Here is a 25,099-nt window from a genome sequence, read left to right on the forward strand (position 1 = left end):
ATTGCTCAGCTATCTTTTGACACACTGATTGTTTTTTGAGTAGCCAAAAACACAACATTTTCAAAAATCTGACTGTGCAAATTGTTGCAATATTTGCCTTTTCCAGAGTTAAGCAAGTGAAAGTCTGACCATTTTTCTCATGTCCTGATGTCAAATTGAAAATAGCCAACAAGGTCAGTGTTGTAAAAAAAATTATATGAAGAAACACAAAAACAACTGAAAGCAATGTGTCCCCATGTACCATTTTAACCTTACAGTAATTATTATTATGCTTCATTAGTTGCTACATTGATTCATTAGGTTGCTGTTTTTAAATCAGCTCAGTTTTATTTTTATATGTTTAAATTAATTATACACTTTAATGAACCTCAGCACACAACTATTTCTGCTTCACAATGAAGTGACAATCAGTGAATCTGTTTGAACTTGACTTCGTTTTATTTGAGGAAGCTCTATCGATCAAACAGCGGACGTAGACAGGTTTGAGGAAGCTCTGAAGGGGGATAGCAGACGACAAACCTGGCAACTGGCGTCTGCCATCTTTGATTCTTTTGGGGACAGGCCGCGGCGCGAGCGGGGCCTCACTCAACCAGAAAAACGGTCTGGCACGAGATAACGGAGCCACGGGACAACCGGGAATACCGCGCGCCGGCTCCCGCACCAAAGGCCGAGCACACGAGGACAGACGGGGGGCGAGAAGCGTCGCAGGACGCGCAGAGCAACCGACCCCCTCTTTTGCATGTGGACAGCGGCTTGTTGGCAGCTAGCGACCAGAGCTAAACAGCGCTAGCCAGCTTTTGTAATCCACCGGCCAGACAGGCAGTCGTTCACCTCCGACCAGGCCGAAACCGGATTTTGCGTGGTGGACGCGAAACACTGCAGAGGACAAGGGACACGACGGCGGCGGCAGGTGGGTCTGCGTTTAACGCAGGAGTGTGTGGCTCCCCTGCTCCCTCACACACACACACTCACACACACACCGCACAGCGCTAGCTGGTTAGCACACGGACGGGCTGTGAGTGGATGTGATGGCGACCAGTGAGGAAACGAAACTACGGTGAACGACGCGAGCTTGTGGCCTGCTCTATGGCAGCACCGAGTCGGGTCGAGCTACCCGGGACGCCACGGCACCTTTTAAGTGCGGCTCTTGTTGCCTGAAGAGGCGGAGTTTGCTTCGGTTCTGGCGTGTTTCTGGACGAAGAAGGCCTGAACCCCCCTGCCGGTGTGAGCCTCCCACCCTGTCCGTTGTCTGATTCATGGAAAAGGATGTTGACCCATCAGAGGCTCTGACAACTTACAGAAAGCTGCTAAATGTGCTTCGGTCAAGCAGCGAAACCCTTTGTTCTTATTGCTTTAGATAGGCCTTTAATTGGGATAACTTGTGAATTAAGTCAAAATGGCTCTTTTTGTGAAACTGGTCAATGATTTGATGGGTTTCGCTCAGTCATGAACACACCAATTGATGAGCAGGAAGTTGTTCAGATATAATTGAAGCTTTGATTATCGATTGACTGCTCCCAGATCTGACGGGGCTCATGGAAAAAATATGGAAGTAGTTTCCCAGGTCTGGGTCAGCATGGGGGAAATCAAAATTGGGTTGAGGATTTTTAAATCTCACCTTTTCCTAAAGTTGCATTCATCTACCTGAATACTTGTCAGACTTTGAGCTCAACTGTACTGACATCCAGCCATCGATCTGTCCCATCCGTTCCTCCATCAGTTTGTCCATCAATCCACCCATCAATCCACGCATGTGTCCATCCATCCATCTCTAAACCTGCACGGCTATTCACTTTCCCATCTTTCGCTCAAATTTTCAATCCATCCTTCCTTTCTGGTTTGTCCAGCCATGCATTTGTCTTTTATGGTATCCTTTCATCCGGCATCATCTTGCATTCTTTCGTCCTGTTCACTCGGATGGTTGCAGGTGCCAGATTTAAAGTTTGAACATTGTTGCAGTGACTTCATAAAACTAAAAATGAAAGCGCTGCAAACCAGAAAGGTATGGAGTCTTCTGAAAGTCTTCAAAAAATAAAATAAATAAATAAATTGATTTATTTTTTTAATAAATGAATGTTCAGGAGTCATACTTTGGTTTCTTCTGACAAGAATCAGATATGGGTGAAATCTGACTTTACGTTCCACTTTCTGGTTCATGAACCCATCTAAAGGTTACCGAACCTTTAGATGGGTTCATTAACACTTGTAAACTTAAAGATATCCACTTCCCTTTAAGACTGATGAAACTATAGTTTCTTTGACTGGACAACCTGATTTGAACTGCAGTGATTTGACATAATCTCCGTTACAAATCCCTCTTGACGACTGTATGGACTGGAAAATCAGGATGATGAAGATGTTTAAACCTTCTTCTTGTATTTAATTGAAAAGGAGATTGGATTCTTGCTGTATCTGGTCATCAGAGCATTTTCTTTACACAAGATTTCTATTAGCAGTATAGGAAACCATTATCCTAAGGATGTTTGGTCGTTCTGCATCAGCGAAGGAGTAATTGTTTTAAAGAACATGTGGCTTAACGAATGCTTGATTTGTACAGGTTGTTCATTTCAATTTTGAGCCTCGTAGTCGTACCTGGATTTGCCGCGTTGGATGGAGTTTGTCTGTACGATAGAAAATGGCAGTGATTAAGATGACATCTGGCAATCGTGGTTGCAGCTAAAAAGCTAAGTCTGGCCGTCCTAATGCACTTGGAGACGGATCTGCGGACTTTAATGGCCCGTCTTTGTCCCGGTCTTCCTGTGCTGACCTTTCATTAGGGAGGAAATTAGTGAATTCCTCAAGGGATTTACCCTGATTCAGGCCTTTCGAAGGTGTTGCTTTCTGAATGTTTGATCTTACCACCTTCGTGCCTCTCTGTCATTAGCACTAGTTCATACGTCTGCGTTTGCCCTTTTATTTTGTCTCTGAGATTAGTGATTTGTCTCACTATAAATTTCACATCAAACTGTTTACTTTTCCATTTTGCTTTTAGAGCGTTTAGATTGAGGTTGAGAATTTTGACTCATCTTGTCGTTTATAGAAAAACGACAAGATGTTTTTTTTTTTTTTGCACTTTTACAACTTTATGTTAGCTCCCACAGCCCCCATTTTGCATCACATACCTCCACTCAGTGAAATATTAGCAGCAATGGCTTTGCTGGAGAGATCACATAAAAAAAAAGATCAGTTGCATTTACTGCAAATGCAGTTTTATAGTTTTGACATTTTACTGACTGGTAACATCTGTTTGCTTTTCTCTTGCTTTCCTCTTGCTCGCTGATTCCGATCACAGCCAAATTCCTTGAAAAGAAACTCCTCAGCAGACATTTCTGTTCCTGTTAATAAAGAGGTGTGAACATAGTGGTGCTTGGATAAAAGCTCTGCTTCTTTTCTATCTAACGAGAGGTTACCTACAAAAATATCAGTCGTCTTTTGTTTAAAAAGGTGTTCTATAATACGACATAAAGGATGTAAACGGGTTTTTTGTTTCTGACCTTTTTTTCCGTAGTTCCTCGTAAGAAAAGACGAGGACAAGTCAAAGCAGGAAGTCGTCTCGGCTGTAGCTCGGCGTGCATCGGCTTGGCGCTATAACCTTGATTAAAATTCCCTTCGTTTTAAATCACATCACTCCCACCAAGAAAAACATACCATTTTACTGTAAAACGGAAACGCAGCAACTGTTCGGACTGCTGCTAAAACAATACACGATTGGTTGGGTTATGATTTTGCTGGACCATTTCATACCCAGACCTTCATCTAAAGGTCGGCTGCCTGGTCGTAGCTAAATAGGCCTTTATAGAAACGGTTACTTTGTGAACCTTTCTTTTTAGGGAGATGTTCCTTAGGGAGATGTTTAAGGGGCGAGTTCAAACATTTTTTGCCCCGACTGATCAGAGCTGTCAGGTCTTTCCAGCATAACACACACTTCAACTCGCTACAACGGTCACAAGCTCTGTTACACCAATCCACTGTTAATAATAAATGACCTCTGTGTTGCTTGGGAAAGACACTGCAGTCCCAAATGCGTCTCTTGTCTTTGACCATCCACATTTTGATTCACATTCTGGACTACAAGTCTCACAACATTCCCTTCAAAGACTGTATTATTGTTTCCTTCCTGCTGTGTTGACTTGAAACTGCATCTGTGGGTGAAATTCGCCTTCTCTCGCAATGTTTAAAATCAGCAACAAAGCTCAATGTTATAAAAAAAACCAATCTTCTGCTCCATTTGAGATGTTTTTCTTCTTCTTCTTCTCCATGCAGGAGGCTGGTTCTGGGGGCGAGGCCAAAGGACCAGACTCAATGAGTTTCCAGCGAAATGTCAGAGAAGTCAGGGCAGAGCACCAAGGCAAAGGATGGCAAAACAAAGTATGCAACCCTTAGCCTTTTCAACACCTACAAAGGCAAATCTCTGGAGACCCAGAAAACTGCTGGTAAGAGTCTGCCGTCATTTGTTTTGTTTTAACTGAACAATGCTGGTTTTAACTAACCCTGTCACCTGAACTAAAATGAGCTGGATGATTTCCATTTTGACATTGTTTTGTTTACACAGACTTCATGATGAGTTTTTTTTTCTTTATTAGAGTTTTTGTGTGTATTATTTAAAATGTCTCCCAGTTCCAGTGTGAAGATTTCTGTGCAAAATCTATGAGATGGTGAACTTGCATTATTATACCATTATCTTTATGTTGGTTAAATATATTGTCTCAAAACCACAATATTATTGTTCATCACAATAATTTCTAGGAGAATTTAGCATCCAGCAAAATTTGCTATTGTAACATGCCTACTTATAACCAGTATAACCAGTGCTATACAGGAAGTTACAATCAGCTTTTTGGACGCAACATATTTGATGTTTATATTGCCGAACGCTAGAAAGAAAATTGTGGATTTAGTTCTTTGTAATGGATTTTGTATAACTGAAGGTCAAAGAGCTTCAATTGGTGATTTTCATTTTCACCAATCCCACCCACTAACATGATCATAGCCATAAGAAAAGAGTAGTTTACCATATAGGAACGGTCAAAGAAAAGTTGCTTCCTAACAGACCCATGTGGACTTTTTGTTTGTTTTCTGAAAACCGTGTGAAATCCTCTGATATTGATACTTTTTTTTTTATGTCTGAAATGTTCCCTGCAGTGGCTGCCAGACATGGCCTCCAGAGTTTGGGCAAAGTTGCTGTCAGCCGGCGCATGCCCCCCCCAGCTAACCTGCCCAGCCTGAAGGCGGAGAACAAGGGAAACGACCCCAACGTCAACATCGTCCCCAAAGACGGGAGCGGCTGGGCGTCCAGAGCCGAGGCAGGAGACGAGAGGTACGCTGCTGTTTGCTTTGGTAAAAGTAAAACATTTTGATGAAAAGATGAGCTAAAAAGGAACATGGCTGATAATGGGGGGAGGAGGGCGGAAAAAAAGTTGGTGATTTATTTAAAAAAACAATTTGTTTAGTATTGTCATTATCTTCAACAGGCAGCAGGAAACGCCCCCACCCCAAAACAAACCAGCACCACTCCAGTCTCAAGAGCTTTCTACCGGGGGAAGCCGCTCCTGGGCAAACAACAAGCAGCCGCAGCTTGATGGTAAATATTGCTCCCATTTCTTTTCAGCCACCATTTACTCATGAAGCCTTATTTTATATTAAAGCTTATAACAGATTGTCTTCCAGCGATTCTCTCGTCTGAGCCGTAGATCTGTCCAGATTTAGACATTAAAAGTTTTCTCTTTCAAATTTTTAACGTGTGCCTTTTTTTTGACATAATATTAATAGGACATACTTATTTCTGTGTTTGCAGTGTGAAAAAGTTCAAAATGTTTGCATACTTTTTGCTAATTCTGAATTAGAATGACTGATTTGTCCCTGCTTTCTTTGGTTGCATCTTTCATTCATCTCCATAATCTGTAAAACCTGCAAACAATATTCTTTTTTGTCGTTGAAGGATCTCCTCGCGTAAGCACCCAGTTTCACCAAGAGTTTCCCAGCCTGCAGGCAGCTGGTGAAGCGGAGAAAGGCGATGGTCAAGATGAAGAGCCTTATGGACCAGGCCCAAGCCTCCGACCACAAAGTAGGGCCACACTCACACAGAAACATAAGGCTGTGTTGAACCAAATGGTTTAAAGAGGAAGTTTAAGGAAGGAGGAGAGGGGGAAAGAGTAAGCCCCCTTAGAGGGAATGTCTTCAAAGTTCAGCTTATGTTGTTTTTGTAGCACAGATGGAAACACTAAAGTTTTGTTTGAATCACCTTACAGAAGAAAAGTCTTTCATGCCCCTGTTGCATATAAACAAACTTTGGCATGTACTGTAATTTAAGAGATTTGTATTGCCGTTTTATTATGACTTTGGCATTTTTGTTTTACTTTATTCCTTATGTGACGTTTAACAATCTTTCTGAAATTGTAAGGATTGGTTCTAGTTGTCAGCTGTTTCAACTTTTGTGCTGAAGTTGTTTGTGAAAAGTGATTGAAACATCAGCGTGGATGTTTCTGAGTTTTCTGACCTTATTCTCTGTTCCATTGTCTTATATGGTCCGTTTCCTTCATTTTTTACTCGTCTGTTAATTTCTCCATGAGTTCATTGTCTGCTACCTGTTCATGTCCATTTATCAAATGTAACTTTCTTTTTGTTTTTGATCCATCAATCTGGCCATCCTTCCTTTCTTTCAGACACTTCTGTAGCATCACTTTCATAACACAAGTCATTTCTGGCCAAAACAGATTTTATTTGGCAAAATGGAGGTGGTGTTTTTATTTTTATGATTATTTGCCAAATCAAAAAATGACTAAGACCTTTATTTTAGGACGGTGCTTCTGTATTTGTTCCTTAAAATTGTGTATCGCATTACTGCGTTTAAACCAGTATTCTACATTACATGTGTCAAACTCGAGGCTTGGGGGCCTTATTCGGCTCGCCATGAGTTTAAATGTGGCCCTTTAGGCTCCATGAGCCACATCAATGAAACTGTCTGAATAAAATTTGAGAGATTAAGTATTATCATCAAAGCTAAGTACTTTTATGATACCGCCAAATTCCATCAACGTGCAAAGATATTCCATATTATTTAACTTTTAAGAAGTACTAGTATAATGCAAAGACTGCTATTTATTAACATTTTAACAGTTTGGTAATGCGTCACATTAATGTGGTCCTGTCTGATGAGCAGGAAATGTCCAACACCTTCCTCCTTGTGATTTCAGACGTTGGCAGTTGGCGTGAAGGCGGCGGCAGGAATCTGAACAGTGCATCCAGCCCCCCTGAAATGGACGGCAAGCCTCAGGAGGAGGGCAGCACGAGCCTCGGTACCTCCACGCCCCCCGCGGAGGCCGAAGAACCCGGCCGAAATGCGGCAGGTGACTCTCAAAGGGAGAAAAGGGACGCCCGAGAGAGGTTGCCCCCCACTGCCGCTTCTCAGCCTAAACTCAACGGGGGGCAGCAACCTCCTGCGGGGGTGCCAACCCACTTTGACCCGGCTTTCAGGAGCATGATGCCACCTTATGTAAGTCTCGTTTGGCAAAGACGTCAAAAGCAGCAGAATCAGTAACGTTTTGTTTGTTTTTACCCTGTTTACGGTGTTTGTTGTCGTTCTAGATGTTCCATGCCTACCCACAAATGTCGTTTGCCCCGGGACAGGGTAACTTCAGGTACCCTGTGCCACAAGATGGGGGAAAGTGAGTTTTTTTTTTCCTATTCAGAATCATTTAAATTACATTTAATAGTTGCACTAAGATGGCACAATTAATCTCCTGCTTGAACCAAAATATATAAGCTTGTTTCTGCTTTACCCTCCGTTGGATCCTCAGGGGGCCTCGTTCGGCCCGCCCCCAGCAGCCGCCCCCTCAGGCCTGGCTCCAAGACCCTGACAGACCCTCAATCATCAGCGCAACAGAACTGAAGGAACTCGACAATTTGGACACCGATGCCGATGAAGGCTGGGCAGGTCAGTAGCTTCAGCTTGACTCATTTTTACAACTCCTGAAACACCTTTTAGGCAGATTAAAGATCATTTCAAGTATCAATGGATTGCGTCCTGTGTGCCATTAAGGAGCTCAGATGGAGGTCGACTACACCGAGAAACTGAACTTCAGCGACGACGAGGAAAACCAAGCTGCTAAAGACAAAGGAGAAAACTGGTGAGGATTTGAGCCATCTTTTCAGTTTGTTGTTTTAAACTTATTGGGTTTGTCAGTGCTTTAAAGAACAGAAAGCTTTCAGAGACTTGTCTCTTTCTCCAACCTGGAATTGTGCCCGAGAATCTTTGCTATTGTGAGAAGAACAATGCAGTGAATTGCATTTCTAATTGCAGAACAACCTCTCTCTTACCAAAATATATATATATATATATAACATCAAAACAGAGCACTCCTCTCCTCCGACTCCCCCACTCAGCTCCTCCAGACTAGCCAGCAGCAATTAGCAAACGTCTGATGAAACTGGATGTCTGCTGAGCACATCATAAGAATGACTGCTGAGTCCAACTCTCCTTAGTGGCTGTAACTTTAAGGGTGAAACTTTGTTACAATGTGCTGAAGGCGGAGTGTTGGAAAGAGCAGTAGCTTCTTAAAGAGACAGAGACCCCATTTCAAGGAGACAAATTTATTTTAGGTTTGATGTCTGCAGTATTTTTTTTTATAATGATTGAAGCTCATTTAATTACTTGATTGTGTTATAAAATGATACAAAGTGGGTGGAACATGCATAATACCACTCTTTAAAAACATGTTTTGAACTTCCACACTGACATGGCTTTGTCATCCATAGCAATATCCCTGCTATAATTTGGCATACAGGAAAAAAAGATGACCAATTACCAGCTCAGATCTTTATTCATCACCCTAGAAATCTGAATATTTCAGTAAATTGTTGCAAACTATAAAAACCTAAATGGTGGCTCTGGATTTTCCATTATCATCATAGACTTTTCAGCCACAATATAAAGTTAATTAATTCTGTGGTTGCATTTGAAGCTTCAGAGCTGACATTAGTGAGAAGACTGTTGATTCTGTCTAGTTGACTGCTACTTTAATGATGTTCTCAGGGAGTGGATGAGAGCTCGGACATCGGACAATCAAGAAGGCTGGAAGGAGGGACCTGAAGACCGTGGGGGCACCAAAACCTCCTGGGCTGACAGCATTGATCCTAGAGCGCCCTCACCAGGCAGTGTGGGGCAGTACAATAAATCAGCTGCTTCACAGGACTACCAGGTAAAGCAGGTTTGGATTGCACTGTGAGGTGCTCACTCCTCCTTATTGGTTTCTCACGCTGTGTGCGTCTGCTTTCGTCCGAAGAGCGGCGCTCGATCCGTCGGCAGCGGCGCTCTACGGGGGAACAAGCCACAGGCGACCGTCACACCAGGAGCCGACGAAGATTCTGACGCTTGGCGACAGAAGCGAAAGAAGCAGTCCGAAGTCTCTGAGGCAGTAGAGCGAGCAAGACGGAGGAGAGAAGAAGAGGAGCGGCGCATGGAGGAACAGAGGCTCGCTGCTTGCGCTGAGAAACTAAAGCGTCTAAATGAAAAACACCGACAGGCCAACGAGGGCAAACCGGCCGTTGGCGATCAGACCACTAATGAAGAAGCGGGAGCTGCTGGGGAGGAAGTCCCGTCGGCATCTGTCCCTGCGTCCAGCCCTGTACCAGCAGTCCCAGTCCCACAGCCAGAGCTCCCAGTTGTTCAACCTGAGAGGGAGCGAATAGAACGAGTGGAAACAAACGTTGAGGAAGAGCCTGAGCTGGCCCGTCAGGCCAGTCCCCCCATCCAGAGACCTGTAGCTGTAGCCCCGGACCCACCAGGCGATGGAGAGACCTCTCTGGCTGAGGTCGGACCTTTGGTGCCGGAGAACCAGACCGATCGGGCCGCAGCGCCTATTCGGGACTATTTCAACATGGAGGACAACAGAGGTAGGCCAAGTCCTATCAGATGTTTAATATCTGGATTCCTTCCTGGTCTTAGGCTGTGATGTGTTTGCAGTGGATGAGCCCCACCTGTCCCTGTCTCGCATGGAGCCTCCTGGAGGGGACGAAGTCTCCATCGCTCCTCCACAGCTGGAAGGAGAGGCAGCCGCTGCTATGCGTCCCTCTGTTACCTCAGGCTACTCAAAACAGTTTCAAAAGTCTCTGCCGCCTCGTTTCCTCAGACAACAGGTAAAACTGTCTCAATCAGGCGCACGGATTTCTTCAAGGCTTCAAGATGCAGTTATGACATTTTAATTTGCCGATGGCTCAATATGTGGAGAAACGGTTTTGAATTTATGGTCACAGGAACTTTTACGATTCACTTCTTTAATAATAACTCAAGAGGGTTGAGCTTAGCAAGGTCATGGTGGATTTATTAGTTTTAGTCTAAGCTTTCATCCTCAGATACCAATTTCAACTGATTTCTGTGTCTCAGTAGATACTAGAATATAAGATGATCTTCAATCTCTTTAAATATATATATATGTGTATATTTTAGTTTTCTTGCAGTGGGTTATCAATGATTATATTGGGAACTGTTTGTGTGAGAACAGCTGCTGAAGAAATATTTTAAAATGGTAGATCTGACATTTTGAAATCAACTTCATCTCATTTTAGCTACTTTAACATTACATAAAAGATTTCCTTCAATTCATCACCTCTCTGATACTGAAAAGCTTTATTTCTGTGTCGGATTATTCCCCCCATGCACCTAAAATCTCAGGTAGAAGCACTCCGCCCCAACGTTTCTACCCAGCACCATTTGCAACCTTCACACCGACTCGTTGGTTAATAATTAATGGATCGATTGTTCTCATAGCTATTGTTGTTGACTATTGTTTTCTGTAATCTCACTTGGGCAAGCTTTTTCTAACATCCACACTACAAAATAAATAATAGAGGAGAGAGCGATCTCAAATAAATTTGTAATTCAATACTTTTTGTGTGCATTTGAAAACCTATGTTTTAAGTCAATTTAGGTGTTTTTCTTCACTATTTACTAGGACATACAAAATTTCAGATATCTGCATGTGTATCAGAAGTGGGGGAAAAACAGCCACAACTTAACCTCTCATTCAGACATTTCTAAAATTATTGAGGAGGAGTCAGATTTGTTAGATGACATTGGTATGTTAACATATTTATCAATTCCTACATTGGGTTCATGGTGATCTAATTATTACAAGGAAAGCTTGTTTGGTACTGATGAAAATGGATCAATGTGTTGTTAAATCGTTGTCTCCCCAGGAGCAGATGAAGCAGCAACAATGGCAACAGCAGCAGCAGCAAAGTGGAGGTACTGTGTCTCCGTCAGGTGGCAGCAGCGTCGCAGCGACCCAGCAGCAGCAGCAGCAGCAACACCGCTCCATGTATCAACCTATGGGCCCCCACCACCAGCACTTGCCCTCCATGGGGTTCGACCCCCGCTGGCTGATGATGCAGCCCTACATGGACCCCCGCATGATGTCGGGACGCCCCCCTATCGACATCCCCGCAAACATTCACCCTGGTGAGTGTAAACAGGATCATTGTGTTGTTTTGTGTTGTTTTTCCCCACATAATTTTGGGGAAAATGGTGGAAAAGTGATTTTAACATCGCAAAATGCCACAATAATGAGATATTAAGCAAATTCACATAATTTTGGTAATCCTAAGTTAAAGGTGAATGCAGACATTGAGCGAAGAAAAAGGCAGTCTGCCTTTCCTTAGTGTAATGATGGTTATCAGATCAGCTGAGCAGATTTGCTCTGCTCTGAACGTTTTCAGGGAGAATGCCTCAGAAGCAGATTGTCCGCAGAGAACCAGGTGACAACTCCAGTTCCAGCTCCGATTCATTTGACCACCTGTCCCGACCAGTTCGAGACCACGGCTTCCCCTCTGACTCACGGATGGTATGGGGATCGGACCCGTATCCTCCGTCAGAACCGTTGCCATCTGTAACTTCTCCAAAAGGACGTGAGGATAACAAGGAGCAACGGTGTGGCAAAACGTTCTGCACTAGAACTGTTAGTTTATTGTAACAGTGTGTTTAAACAGACTCTCTTCTTCTCTTCAGGACGGACTCTGGTTTGGATCTGGACAGGGGTCTGCCAGCTATTTACACTCAGGATCACAGTGCGGTGGACTCTCTGAAAAATAATTTCTTTCGAGAGTCGGATTCCCTGTCTGCGTTTACTCAGGGCCCAGAGGATGTGCCGGGGCCTCTGGATAGGGCACCTGTAAGCTCGGCCTTTGACGCTGATGAGCGAGGCCTGCCTGGTGGGGAGGAGGTAGAGGTCCTTGGTCACGCCATGCTCCAGAGAAGTGTGTCTCAGGGTTCCAGCCACTCCATCAAGCTGGATGAGCCCAGGTTTGACGGGTTACCCCTTGCAACAAAATCACACGAGCTCCAGGACGCAGGGGACCGGGCCTCTGAAAAGCCCCAAAGCGAGCTCTACTCCCAGGCTGCCCTTACTAGCAACAGGCCGACTCCTCCAGCAGATGGATTACACAAACCGGAGAAGCTCCCTCTGCCAGCTCCCAGCAAGCAGAAAGCTGAGCTACGTTGGGGCGGGAGATCCGGGTCTGGTCGCAGAGACGGACCGGGAGGAGAGAGACCCGTTCGCAGGTCGGGCCCGATTAAAAAGCCCGTCCTGAGGGACATGAAAGAAGAACGGGAGCAACGAGAGGAGCGGGAGAAGCGTCACGAGAGAGGAGACAGAGGGGATAAAACCGAGCGGTCCAAAAAGGATCAGTCGGCCAAAGCTCCGTCAGCAGCTGCAGCAGTGTCCGAAAGTTCTCGAGCTCAGGGTGATGGGAAGAGGGAACCCGCGGAGGCAGACGAACCCCCGGCATCCCACCATAGGGCCAGAGACTCGCAGCCTTCCTCTGCGGTCCCTACCTCTTCCTCCCAGGAGGAGAAAGCGGACAAACTGCCCAGTAACGACAAGCATCCAGAACCAAAACTGCCCAGTCGGAAAGAGTCGCATCTTCCTGTGCGTGCCTACAGAAGAGAGGAGAGGGAGAGGGAGAGGGAACGGGAATGGGACAGAGACCGGGACCGGGACAAGGAGGGCGACAAGGAGAGAGAATGGCCCATTGACTCTAGTTTCAAAGGACGCGGGCGAGGAGAGTACTACTCCAGGGGACGGAGCTACAGAGGAACTTACAGCGGTCGCAGCAGAGGGAGTCGCGGTCGTAGCCGGCCGGAGTACCCCTACCGAGAGCCGCGCTTGCGCTCTGATTTACCCTCCGCTGGAGGTGCCGCTGCCTTTCGCAACAGGGAGGAAAGCGAAACGCGTAGCGAGAGCTCGGACTTCGAAGTCATTCCGAAACGTAGGCGGCGGCGCGGTTCAGACACAGACTCTGAAAGCGAAGGCGGGAGAGAATCAGCCAGCGACACTGGACCCTCCGACCGGGAGCCAAGCACTAAACCTAGCCGTCCGCTAAGAAGAGATCTTCCTGGCGACGGGCGTTCAGGACCCCACAAGCTGAGCTTTGAGCCGCCTCACATCGGTGAAAAGGTTGGAATGAGAGGGGATGACGACAACCGGCCCAAACCGGGCTTTCTTCCCAAGGGGGAGCCTTCCCGGCGAGGCAGAGGAGGGTTATATAGCAGAAGAGGCGGCGCAAGAGAGCGTGGCGGTCCTCGCTCCGTCCCCCTCAGAAGGCCAGGACCCAGAGACTCCTCCTCTCAGTGGCCTTCCAAACCGATGGAGACGTTCAGGCCAGAGGACGCAGAGTCCGCAACAAGATACAACAATCCTCCTACTGACCGCCGACCCCCGAAGTTGGAGGGAAAGAAATTTGGAGAGGTGGCTCCTCAAGGCAGCAGAGAGCGGCCTCGTCGATCTCGACCGGCCCGACCCCCAAGACAGGACAAACCTCCTCGCTTCAGGCGTTTGAAAGAGCGGGAGGCCAGCGTGTTGGGCACCGGTGATCCTGCTACAAGTCCTTCTGCGACGTTGGCGTCTGTGCCCTCTTCAACCACCCCAAGTTCTGCTCCTGCTCCGGCGTCCCTCTCTCCAACGATGTCCAGAGCTCCAGGGACTCCTCTTACTGGGCCTGCAGAGGTGGCAGCCCCCACATCTGCACATGACCAAACGTCTCCTGTCAAAGCCTCCCGACCTGAGGCCAGCAGCCCCACCATCACCGCAGTGGGCAGCAAGTCCCCCGACCTGTCCAACCAGAACTCTTCGGATCAAGCCAATGAGGAGTGGGAGACAGCTTCCGAGAGCAGCGACTTCAACGAAAGGAGAGAACGGGAAGAGAGGAAAGGAGCACTGGAGGCTGCCAACGAGGCAACCACCGCCTCTTCCGCAGCACCCACTACCTCTCAGGGCTCACTGATGCCCAATAAAAGTCCACCGGATGGAGGTGTGGCTCCGAAGAGAGAGGGGTCCCAGGCAGCCAAGAGGAGCTTCTCAAGTCAGAGGCCCACGGAGAGGCAGAACCGTAGAGGCAACAGTGGCGCCAAACCAAGCCGCAGTTACGCAGGAGGCAAGGGGGAGAGGAGAGGCGGCGGCAAGGCTGGTCGCAAAGGGTGAGACTCAAACAACGGGCCTCTGTCTGCTGGGGCTCTTTGTGTTCTTCCATTAGCATTTGTACAAACAAATTGACTCGATGAAACAGTGTGCCACAAACTGAGATCTGCTAACACTAAACCTTTGTGAATTTTGGCTTCATGATTGAGATCAGCGCTGATTACCACAGACCAAACATCTGTGGGAGGGAGAATTTGATTGGAGTATTTCCCCCCAAAAAAAATAGATTAGAAATATATTTTCATTTTCAGTCTTTATATATTTAATTATCCAATAACAATGCAAGTTTTGGTACCTTTTACATTAAACTTAATTAAATCTTCATGAATATTTTTTATTGACATCTTATTTACTGTTTTTACTTATGTTAGAAATTAGATGAGAGCAGTCTGAATACTTGGTGCATCAGCCTTTTTTCCATCTAAATGTAAAATTGTCCAAAACATTTGCAGGTTTATCTTATTCTGAAGCTTTTTTTTTTATCTGAACAGCCCTCCAGCCCAGCAGAACTCTGAAGCATCAGCCCCAACATCTGGAGGAACCTCTCAGCGGCCCGCCAAAGAGCAGCCTGCGCGACGCAAGGATGAGGCCAAACAGACCGCCAAGAAGCCAAAGGAGAACGCTCTTTCCCAGTTCGACCTCAACAATTATGCAAGTCAGTAAATACTGGTTTTCAACCGGGTTAAAGTAAGCATGCTTTGGTTTGCTGGACACACAAGGGCTGAAACGCACATTTCTGTTTATTGCAGGTGTTGTGATTATTGATGACCATCCTGAGGTGACCACCACAGAGGATCCACAGTCCAGTGCCAACGACGATGGTTTCACCGAGGTCGTTTCCCGCAAGCAGCAGAAACGGCTGCAGGACGAAGAGAAACGCAAAAAGGAGGAGCAGACGTCTCAAGTAAGGATTCCCTGAAATATTAAGAAATGTCACCTTCTAAAATGTTTGGATTTAAATTAGATTTCATCGCTTTAATTGAAGTTTCCAGAATACTACTACGTTTCTTAAAGTATTTGTTTTTACTTTTCATCACCTTTTCTTAGTTCATTTGTGTGGGATTTTGGGGGAGCTTTCTGGCAACAATCCCACAGAAAGAAATAATCCAGGCAAAAGTCAAACATGGACCTGTCACTGATTTAAAGTTTAAATTTGGGCTTTTAACATGACCTGTAGTTTGTAAAATTGGTCCAATTAAAATAGCCAAAAAATGCAAACATTCTTTGCTAAGTAAGAATCAAAGATTACGAACTATGCTTGAAAGAATCGATATTTAGTGCACGGTAATGCAGTGAGGATTTGAGAAATATGAGTGTTATGAATTTTAAAATTCATCACAGCTGAACTCAGGCTCAGATCCTCTGTTAAATAGCTTCATCCAAATCCAGGTGTAGGAGAATTGTATGGTTGTATAAAACCCAGCCAGGTAAGCATTTCAGAATGCTGCAAAAAAAAAGTAGTAAAAACGTTTTAGAAATGTCATTCGTCATCAAGCCTGAGAGTAAAGTTGTTGCTTCTCCCTCAGAACTGGGGTAAGAAAGGTTCAGGGGAGAAGAGCAGAGGAAGTGGAGGAAAGCTGCCACCAAGATTTGCCAAAAAGCAGTCGTCCCAGCAGCAGCATCCTCAGCAGCCGTCACAGCAACAAGCGGCGCAGCCTCAGCCTCCTGCAGCCTCGGCGGCCTCTGCCCAGCAGCAGCCAGCTGCTTCTGCTGCCCCGCATCCCCCCCACCACGCTCCCTCACAACCTGCTGCTTCTCCTCCAACTCTGGACGGACCGCCAGCTCCTCTGCCCTCCATCTCCACGCCGACTGTGGAGTTCGCCTCAAAGAGCCTGCCCCCTGCGCCTGCACAGCCGCACAGCGCTCTCGGTACAGAACTGTGGGAGAACAAGGTGGCAGGCTCCACTGTCCTTACTGAAGTTAAGAAACGTAAGCGTTATTGACGAAAGTTATCGATTAGTGAGTTTATCTGATGTCGATTTATCTTATTGATCCACTCGCCATTAATTGATAAGGGGCCGTTTTCTTAAAAACCTGAGCTTTATCAACACAGTATGTGTGAAATGTTGCTCTGTTTGTTCCAGTGGGTCCCATCAGCCCCCCACAGCCGCCCTCTGTGAGCGCTTGGAACAAACCTCTAACCTCCTTTACAGGCACCGTGTCGTCTGAGGTAGGTTGAATAAATAAGCTGGTTTGTTCTGACTGGTTCTTGCACCTGATATTCTTCATTAACGTGTCTCCCTGCAGGGCGGGAAGCCTGGCGCTGACGGCAGCGTGGAGTTGGGCATAGACAGTATTCAGTTTGGCGCCCCGTCGTCTGCAGGAAGCACCGACAGCGACGGAGGACCGGCGCTGTTGGAGACGGTCTCCGAAAGCAAACTACCTGCTCCCAAAGAACAAAGACAGAAACAACCTCGAACCGGTCCAATCAAAACCCAAAAGGTAACCCTCGCTCTCCAGGTGAATGACGTGGATTCATATCGGTCGTCTGTCTCCTCTCTTAACATCTGACCTGTCTTGGTTAAGCTGCCCGAGATGGAGCCAGTAGAACCCAAGGAGTACAAACCGGGTCCAATCGGTAAAGAGCGCTCTCTGAAGAACCGCAAGGCCAAAGACGCCCGTGGAGCCGAGGCTGAAGGGATGGAGGGAGGAGTGACTGGAGGAGGAGTCAGCAGAGCCACGGACTCCAGTCCTCCCACCAGTGACACCACGGTGCCAGAACTGGGAGGGGACATTGAGGGCATGATCACGGTCCCCTCAGCAGAGTACACTAGCAACTCTAAGGTAGGTTGTGCCTCTGTTCACCTAAAATAATAAATACACTTAGGGTGCATTCACACCAGCTCTGTTAGTCCGTTTTAATCAAACTCTAGTTCTTTTGTCCAGAAAGGTTGGGTCGATTGGGGAGATGTGAATGTGAAAGCAAACCATGATGCGGACAAAAAAAGCAAACTCTGTCTCTGTTCAGTTGGTGAACTCTGGTGCGGTTTGAATGCATATGTGGATACCAGCAGACGGGAGACTACTCCAAACGCAGGAAGCGAACTATCGCACAGTTGGTTGTATTCTGGGTTAATGCAACAAAAACAACCACGCAAGCCTGGTGCTAGTGGGACAAATGACTTGTGGTCTTTTACCAAAGACAAAAGAGAAATCCTACAAAAGCTAAAATATGACACTACTTCATGTTTGTTTACATTTGGCGAAGAAGAAAGTTGTTCTCATGTCTTCAGAGGTTTTTGTGATTTCCTTCAGTAGTTGTTGGTGCAACGAGGGGGGAACAGGCCTTTCAATTTGTTTGGATGGTTTGACACAGTGAAGTATGAAACCGAACCGCACCAGCTGAGAATGTAACAATGCTGCAACTTTGGTCCACAGTCAAACCAAGTTCACCAGACTATCAGGTGGGAAAACGCCCTTAAGTTGTTGAATCTTGTTTCACTTTTTGTTCTCCCAGGAGTCTGTCACAGACTACACCGCCCCTTCTTCTTCTCTGGCTGACAGCGTTCCCACAGGAGGCAACAAGATGGAGGAGAGCTTAGTGGCTAATGTGGGTAGAAATCCTTTTTCCTTTAAAAAAAAAAAAGAAGTATAGATATTTCAGGTTGTGTGTTAACTGCGATTTGTTTCCAGGTGGCTCTCCCCCACTCACTGCCCCTTCCACGCAGAGAGACCCTGCAGCAGAGCTCCAGCCTCAGCACAGTTTCTCCTGCTACTGTGGACCTAACACTAAAGGTAAGGGAATCGCTTTGGCCTCGGCCAGGAAACCATTTGCTCTCCAGTGAAATGTCACGCCCCCTTTTCGCTGTCCCTCCTCAGATGGAGTCGGCGCGGAAAGCTTGGGAAAACTCCCCGAGTTTGGAGAAAAGCTCCCCAGTCACTTCCTCATCCTCGCCCATCACTTCCTGCGCTTCCTCGTACTCGTCTTTCTCCTCAGCCTCCATGCCCCAGATCCCGGTGGCTTCTGTTACCCCCAGCACCTCACTGTCAGGTAACAAGTCCCTCAGTTTTGAGTGTACAGCGCCTGGTTAATGGATTCAGATGGAGAACTTCGTCAGAGCTAAACACAAGACAATTAGATTGTTAGAATAATCTAGTCAAACTCCTAGATCCCTAAATCTATTTAATTACAAAGAAATGAGTCTAAGCCACAGAGTCTGTAACCTTTAAAACCTAAACATTCATTTTGTCCTCCGGACTACCAAATAATTTGAGAGTCGTTTAAAAAAAGAAATGATTTTATTTCTATTTTTAGGATTTAAAATAAAAATAAAATAGGAGAATATATTTTTTCAATCATAGATTCCAAACTAATGACAAGGAAAACTCATCCTGAAACATATTATTGGTATTTCTAGTGTCATTCTTTGTAATAATTCAATGCAAATATTGCAGAAAAAAATTATTAAAAATCTGTGTTATTGTATATGTATTTAAACACATTAACTGGTTCCTTTTAGTTTTATTAAAAGCTGTTTTGGGAGATCCAAAGAGCCACTTGTGGTTGCGGCGCTGCGGATTGCAGACGTTCTCCATCTACACCGACTGAGCTTGAGCTGCTTTGTGAAAGAATGACCTGAGCTTTCAAAAGGTGATTAATGCATGCCGCCTCTTTTCCAAGCAGCAGGTTCTGGTACCTACACCACCTCATCTCTCAGCACGAAGACCACCTCAGCCTCCGACCCCCCCAACATCTGCAAGGTGAAGCCGCAGCAGCTGCAGGGCGGGAGCCTGTCCTCCTCCACCAGCAGCAGCAGCAGCTTCTCCCAGCTCGGCTGCGTGCCGCCCCTCCTGCCTCAGCAGCAGCAGACGCCGCAGGTGTACGTCTCCCAGGCTGCAGCAGGTGAGAGACCCTACAGCTGCTCCGATGCAGTTTGCTGCATGTTAGGAGCTTCTGGTGACCAAGTGGTTGTTTGTTCAGGTTCTGCAGCTCAGATTCCAGCCTTCTACATGGACACTAGCCACCTCTTCAGCAACCCGCACCCCCGCCTGGCGGCGCCTTCGCTGGCTCAGCAGCAGGGCTTTCAGCCCGGCCTGTCGCAGGTTGGGCCTTATCGCTTCACAGTTACAATGCCGAATCGATTGTTAAAAGAATCAACTAATTTAATGACCGATCAACTGGAGTATACAGACAAAACTGGCCAATAAATGTACATGTTTTCCATTTAAAATAAAAATCTTCCTTGTCTGTAAATATGTTCTAGTCAGAACTGGAGTGGCATAGACGTAGCGTCACCTGGTTCAAATTCTGTCTCATATAAGCACCTTTTGCAATCCATTTATTAATTGGTTAATGAAAAAAAAAATTTCTCAAGTGCTGAAACAAACAGATTAGATTATTGGTAAATCAAGCAGAAAGAGCCGAGGTTTCCACATGTTGGAATTATTGTTTTAGCTGCAGATGCATCCTTTGCTACAAAAATAAAATAGGAGAATATTTTGCTACAGATGATTAAGCTTGCACTGTAGTATTGCATTTTCAGACACTAAGATATTTGTTTTCTTATTTAGAAAAGAAATTGAATTATTTATTTGCATTTTTTTTATTGTATTTCTAATATCGTACAAAAAGGCTCAAGTGGTTAAACAAAACTTCAACAGTATGTTTCCCTCTTTTAAAAAAAAAAAAAAATCCAGAATAATTGATAGACTAAAATAACTGGTGTAACCATGTTGAATGTTTCTCCTTGCTTCTGTAGCCAACAGCAGTGCAGCAGATTCCCATTCCCATCTATGCTCCCCTGCAAGGCCAGCCTCAGCACCAACACACCCACCAGGCTCAGCTCGGTCTCGGCACCGGTCCACCGGTGTCCCAGCCGCAGGACCTGTTCAGCTCTTCGCTTCAGCCCTTCAGGTAAAACCCACTCCCTGAGTTCAGGCTCCTGCGCTCCAGACTAGATGGTTTCTGTCGTCTGATCCCTGCGCTCCGTCCTCTCCCAGGTCTCAGCAGGCGTTCATGCAGGGCAACCTGTCGCAGCCGTCTATGATGGTCTCCGGCCCGTCCCTGCACAGCTACCCCGGAGTGCAAGCTTCCGAACTGGGCAAGCCTCAGTCCAGTCTGGCCTACCAGCAGCACTCCTCCACCCAGCACATTCCCATTCTGTTTGAGCCGCAGCTCAACCAGGCCTCAGGGATGGGAGGCTCCCAGCTCATCGACACGCACCTGCTGCAGGTAAAACCTCGCCTCGCTGTGTCACAAAGCCGCCGCGCGTCACCACCTTCCTCCACCTAAAGCTCTGCTTTGTGCTCAGGCTCGACAGGGCATGAATCAACATTCGAACCTGTACTCGGGGCAGGTGCAGCAGCACGGTCAGAGTAGCTACTATAGCAACACTCAGTCTCCAAGCTCTGCCATGCAGCAGGTAATGCGGCCATAAACTGATCTGTTGGTGTCAAATAAGCTGCTCGGTTTCTTTTCAGGTCGTTAATTCCCCTCTATCTGCAGGTGACCGTCCCTCTGCCGGGCTCCCAGTTGTCTTTGCCTAACTTTGGGTCGGGGGGAGGTCAGCCCCTGCTGGCTCTGCCCCCCACTCCTTCCCAACCTCAGCCCCCCAACATCAACCGGCAGCCCCCCGTTTCTCAGCCCTACCGAGGCATCATGGGTCCCAACCATAACATGATGCAGCCGCCGACCAGCAAGGTGCTTCATATGGGTCTCACCCTGCAGTGACTGCACCACATTAAACCGTCTTAAAGGCATTGAAAACAACAAATTGGCCTTAAATACGCTAATCACAGGTCTTTAATGTAGGGGGAGCAGAACTATGTCATCTCATATTTTATATTTTTTATTTCATGCAATTGCAGCTACTGCTAACCAGCTGCTAAGACATCTTTAGCAGCTAGCTGGATATCTTTTTTTTTCTTAAGTTCAAAATTATCACCAGTTGGCTGGATGATGTCTGCCGTAGTTGTTGAGTCACTTCTGTTACCAACCCAAAAGATTTATTTAATGCGATTTTTCTTTGCCACATTTTTTGTACACCTGTGATACGGGTCTTAAATTCGATTCTAAATGGTCTTAAAATGAAATCCTACATTTGAGTTGGTGAAACCTGCAAGTACCCAAGTTTGGGCATCAGGTTGATGAGTTTCTGTTTTTTTTCTGTGTGCAGATGGACATGGATCTCAAACTGTTCGGCAGCGGGATGGACGTGAAGCCTGGAACTCCTCCGGTCGGTGGCCGGAGCACCACGCCCACCTCCAGTCCTTACAGGTAATCATCTGCGTTTTTCTGTCACTCCTCCCTTGGACTCTTGCTTTTATGAATTGCCTTTCAAAATGAAGGTCCTTTATAACACAGCTGTGGTCCCTCTGGGCTCATTTTTAATCCGAATTGTGTGTTCATGGGACGGCTCAATCTGCCAAAACTCTGACATGAAGAAGCTGGAGGCATCACATGATGCAGTTTCTTGCTTATCATTTCAGATGCTTTGTTTTTTAAGGATTCAAATAAATTCAATTTATTTGTATTGTAATGGGTCTTTTACATGTAAAGAGAATGAAAATAAAATCAGTTCCTGAGCAACAGAACCCTCACACGTGTCTTTAGCCAATGAAAGCCTTTTCTCTGCCTTTGTTTTGCTCTTTGTGTCACTGTAATGGTTTCCTGTCTGCGCGCTGCAGGGCCAGCTCCACTTCTCCCAGTAGCCAGTCCAGTAAGATGAACAGCATGCTGTACCAGAAGCAGTTCCCGCCCAGCTCCGCAGGCATGAGAATGACTCAGCATTTCCCCGGCCAGTTCAACCCACAGGTGACGCATTGAATAATATGGATCGGCATGTTTGTGAGTTTTTATGCATGGGCCAGTTGAAAAATAAGAAATGTAAAAAATAGTCATTGGCCCACTTTTTTCTGGTATATTTCCCCCACTATATGTCTGAGAACTTTAACATCTTATAATTTAGTGTGTAGTACAGACAGTTGATAACCATTAAATTGACTAGAAATCTAAAATAAACACCTGCGTAATTGTGTGCGTAATTGTAAATTCAATTGATTGAGCAGAATATTATCCGTCTTAGTTTTTCTGCTCTTTGTAGCGTAGCAAGAAGTAAAACGGCGAAGCCTGATAACCTGCAAACTTTACATTCAAAACATAATTTGTGATTTGTCCCATGATTCCTTGAGAGTTTTCTGTCAGAAAAAAGTCCAAAAAGGGAAATATCTGATCGCCTTCTTTCAGCCAGCTGACTGGCAGTGCTCTTCACCCGCTGAGACATAAACGTTGGCGTGTTTTGTTTTTTTTTTTTTTCCTCTTTTAGATTCTGTCTCAGCCCAGCATCGTGTCTCCTCTGGTTCGCCCTCCTCACGCGAACTCCTTCGGCGGAGGCATCCCGCGCTCTCATGTGGGTACCCCCATTTCACCCAACATGGGCGGAGGCCTCATGCCCCACCCGCGGCCTCAGCACCTGCAGCACCCTCCCCGAGGGCCTCCCGGTTCTTCTCTTCCACCGAGAGGCACACAGGCGGCTCTGAAGGCCGAGCAGGACCTCAAGGTGAGGCGCTGCTGGTGTTTTTTTTTTTGTTTTTTTTTTAAGCGACGCTCTGTCCCGATTGGTTGATTAATTTCCTCGTTTCCTCTGAAGGCAAAGCAGCGAGCCGAGGTTCTGCAGTCCACTCATAAGTTCTTCTCCGAGCAGCAGCAGCAGCAACTGAAGGCGCCTGCGGTCAGCAAGCCTCGACTCGATCAGGGAGGAAAGGCTCCGCTCGACCCTGCGGCCTCAAACCACCAGGCCGGCGGCGAACGGCCAGACGCGGACAAACCCCCCATCTCCACGGCCAAGCCCATCCGAACTGGCCCCATTAAACCGCAAGCCATCAAACCAGAAGAGGGCAAATAGAGACAACTGAACATCTCGATGGAAGAGAGACTCGACCCCCCGCCGCCCACCATTTCCGCAATCACATCCTCATATCAGCCCTGGAGGACGGCGTGGGGGAGGACGACGAGCCGGTTGGCGTCACGAACAGGAAGGACTGTCGTATACAAGTGTAATCCTCTTCCTCTCTCGCCCCGCCTCGCCTTGCTGCAGGTGGGGTGACTTTCATCACACTTAGATGCTGATAAAATTGCTGCTCGAGTTGTTCCATAGAAATCCACCACCTGACTGAGAGCTAGAGAGAAATCTGAGAATTGCTGCTGAGTTAGACATTTTTTATAGCTAATTTTAGTTCTTTTTTTTGCCCCCCAACACACCTAATAGCTTGAGACATATTATTGGAGAAACATGTTTTTGTTTACAAAAGAATAAATAAATCAAATTTGTTTTCTTAAGATATCATTTATTGAAGCACACCTTCTTGTTTGACCTGTCATAACTAATCCAGGAAATTTAGTGCTGAACGGTTGGAACGTGTTGCCGCAGGAAGACATGAAATCAGAAATAATGATTCTTTTTGTTGTCGTTTTGTTTCATCAGAATGGAAATGTGAAAATCTGCAGCATTTGATTGACTGTAATGATCGATTTCTTGATTTGTGAGCCTTCTGCTCCTGCCTTCTGCTCTCGTCTCCTGATGTGAGAAGTGCTCGTGTTTTGAGGGTCGCGTGCGTGTGTGTGTGTGTGTGTGTGTGTGTGTGTGTGTGTGTGTGTGTGTGCGTGCGTTCAAAGGGGGGGAGGGGAAAAGCATGGCGTCGGACTTTCGCGTGTTTTCTTTTAGCCAAAGGTTAAAACGGCGCAGAGGTGACATCAGAACCCTGCGGGGTCGCTCGTTCCCGCTGCAGCAGTTTGCATGCAGGATGGAGTCGGTGACTAGGATCGTTTAATTTTCTGCTGCTTCGTTGTCGGAGCAGTCCTCCACACACAACCTTGCACTGCTTTCACACCCATCCCAGTGTGGTCACACGAATACTCGTATACACACACCTCACTGTAAAAAAAAAACAGAAAAAAAAGCATCCAGAGCTGCTTCTAATGACTGATTTCAGTGCCCTTAGCTAGTGTTTTAGCAGGACAGGGCTGTTTAGAGGAAGTGAGGCAGAGAGTTAACTTTTTTTAATTTTTATTTTATAATTTTTTTTTTGAGCGTGCATGTTGACCTTCATAACGAGAAGGAGCAGGACGATGAACAAGGAGAAAAGATGAATTGCAAAGCCACAAGTACTAAAGCGGTGGTGCAGGAGGACACTTGCTGTTTCGTTTTGTCTCTACTGATGAGAGCAAGCGGCGCCGTTTTCCTTTTTCTGCCTCGGTCCCGCCGGCTGTCCAACCCGCAGCAGCGCTCTGATTCGGGGGGCTTGCAGATACAAGGCGGTCCTTCAGAAATGTATAGTAGTATGCACCCTGAGATGGCGAGGGGACTCCCTTCACATCTGCCCCAGCTGGGGGGAGACTCCTTTATTTGGAGAATAGAAAAGGGAGGGAAGGTAATGACTTCTTTTTTTGTTTTTTTTCTTTTTGTTGTACAGGGGTTTCATCACTGTATCAAGATATGTACGGTCTTATTTACATTCTCTTGGTTTGGTTACAGAAACTAATAAAAATAATATACTGTTGAGATTTGTGTTTATGTTCTTTTTGTTAGATGTGCCACATTTGACCACAAGGTGTCAGTAGAGTGCCTTTATGTCACCATGCGGCGTGTAGTGACGAGCAGGGACTAAGAGTGAAAACTGTTAATATTTATGCA

At 46.2% G+C, this 25,099-nt stretch overlaps 1 protein-coding gene across 2 annotated transcripts; it reads left to right on the top strand.

The window, feature by feature from the left end:
• Nucleotides 1–542: 542 nt before the first annotated feature.
• On the top strand, nucleotides 543–24,967 carry prrc2c (proline-rich coiled-coil 2C). 2 transcript variants are annotated; one of them, XM_055044402.1, is made up of 34 exons: nucleotides 543–910; nucleotides 4,264–4,433; nucleotides 5,143–5,317; nucleotides 5,472–5,581; nucleotides 5,939–6,064; nucleotides 7,194–7,492; nucleotides 7,585–7,664; nucleotides 7,788–7,933; nucleotides 8,039–8,126; nucleotides 9,032–9,197; nucleotides 9,282–9,891; nucleotides 9,962–10,134; nucleotides 11,194–11,455; nucleotides 11,713–11,923; nucleotides 12,002–14,467; nucleotides 14,960–15,123; nucleotides 15,218–15,372; nucleotides 15,995–16,397; nucleotides 16,553–16,638; nucleotides 16,716–16,910; nucleotides 16,995–17,252; nucleotides 17,926–18,018; nucleotides 18,102–18,203; nucleotides 18,288–18,459; nucleotides 19,093–19,311; nucleotides 19,390–19,511; nucleotides 20,168–20,322; nucleotides 20,409–20,640; nucleotides 20,720–20,830; nucleotides 20,914–21,108; nucleotides 21,584–21,684; nucleotides 22,095–22,221; nucleotides 22,733–22,966; nucleotides 23,057–24,967. In XM_055044402.1, exons 2-34 carry the CDS (start codon nucleotides 4,319–4,321, stop codon nucleotides 23,309–23,311), a joined length of 8,406 nt encoding a protein of 2,801 aa, XP_054900377.1. In that variant the 5' UTR covers nucleotides 543–910; nucleotides 4,264–4,318; the 3' UTR covers nucleotides 23,312–24,967. The 2 variants fall into 2 exon arrangements, with proteins under 2 accessions (XP_054900377.1, XP_054900384.1); XM_055044409.1 differs by having other exon boundaries at nucleotides 7,797–7,933.
• The last annotated feature ends 132 nt before the right edge of the window (nucleotides 24,968–25,099 follow it).

The sequence above is a fragment of the Poeciliopsis prolifica genome, unplaced genomic scaffold (assembly GCF_027474105.1).
Source record: "Poeciliopsis prolifica strain line A6 unplaced genomic scaffold, Auburn_PproV2 SCAFFOLD002, whole genome shotgun sequence".
Lineage (NCBI taxonomy): Eukaryota > Metazoa > Chordata > Actinopteri > Cyprinodontiformes > Poeciliidae > Poeciliopsis > Poeciliopsis prolifica.

Excerpts from the sequence above, each read along its gene's own strand:
- prrc2c (XM_055044402.1), top strand. The coding sequence starts at position 4,319 with ATGTCAGAGAAGTCAGGGCAGAGCACCAAGGCAAAGGATGGCAAAACA. Across the intron at positions 17,253-17,925 it reads AGTACACTAGCAACTCTAAG|GAGTCTGTCACAGACTACAC; the intron begins GTAGGTTGTGCC and ends TTGTTCTCCCAG. Across the intron at positions 21,109-21,583 it reads TGCAGCCGCCGACCAGCAAG|ATGGACATGGATCTCAAACT; the intron begins GTGCTTCATATG and ends TTCTGTGTGCAG.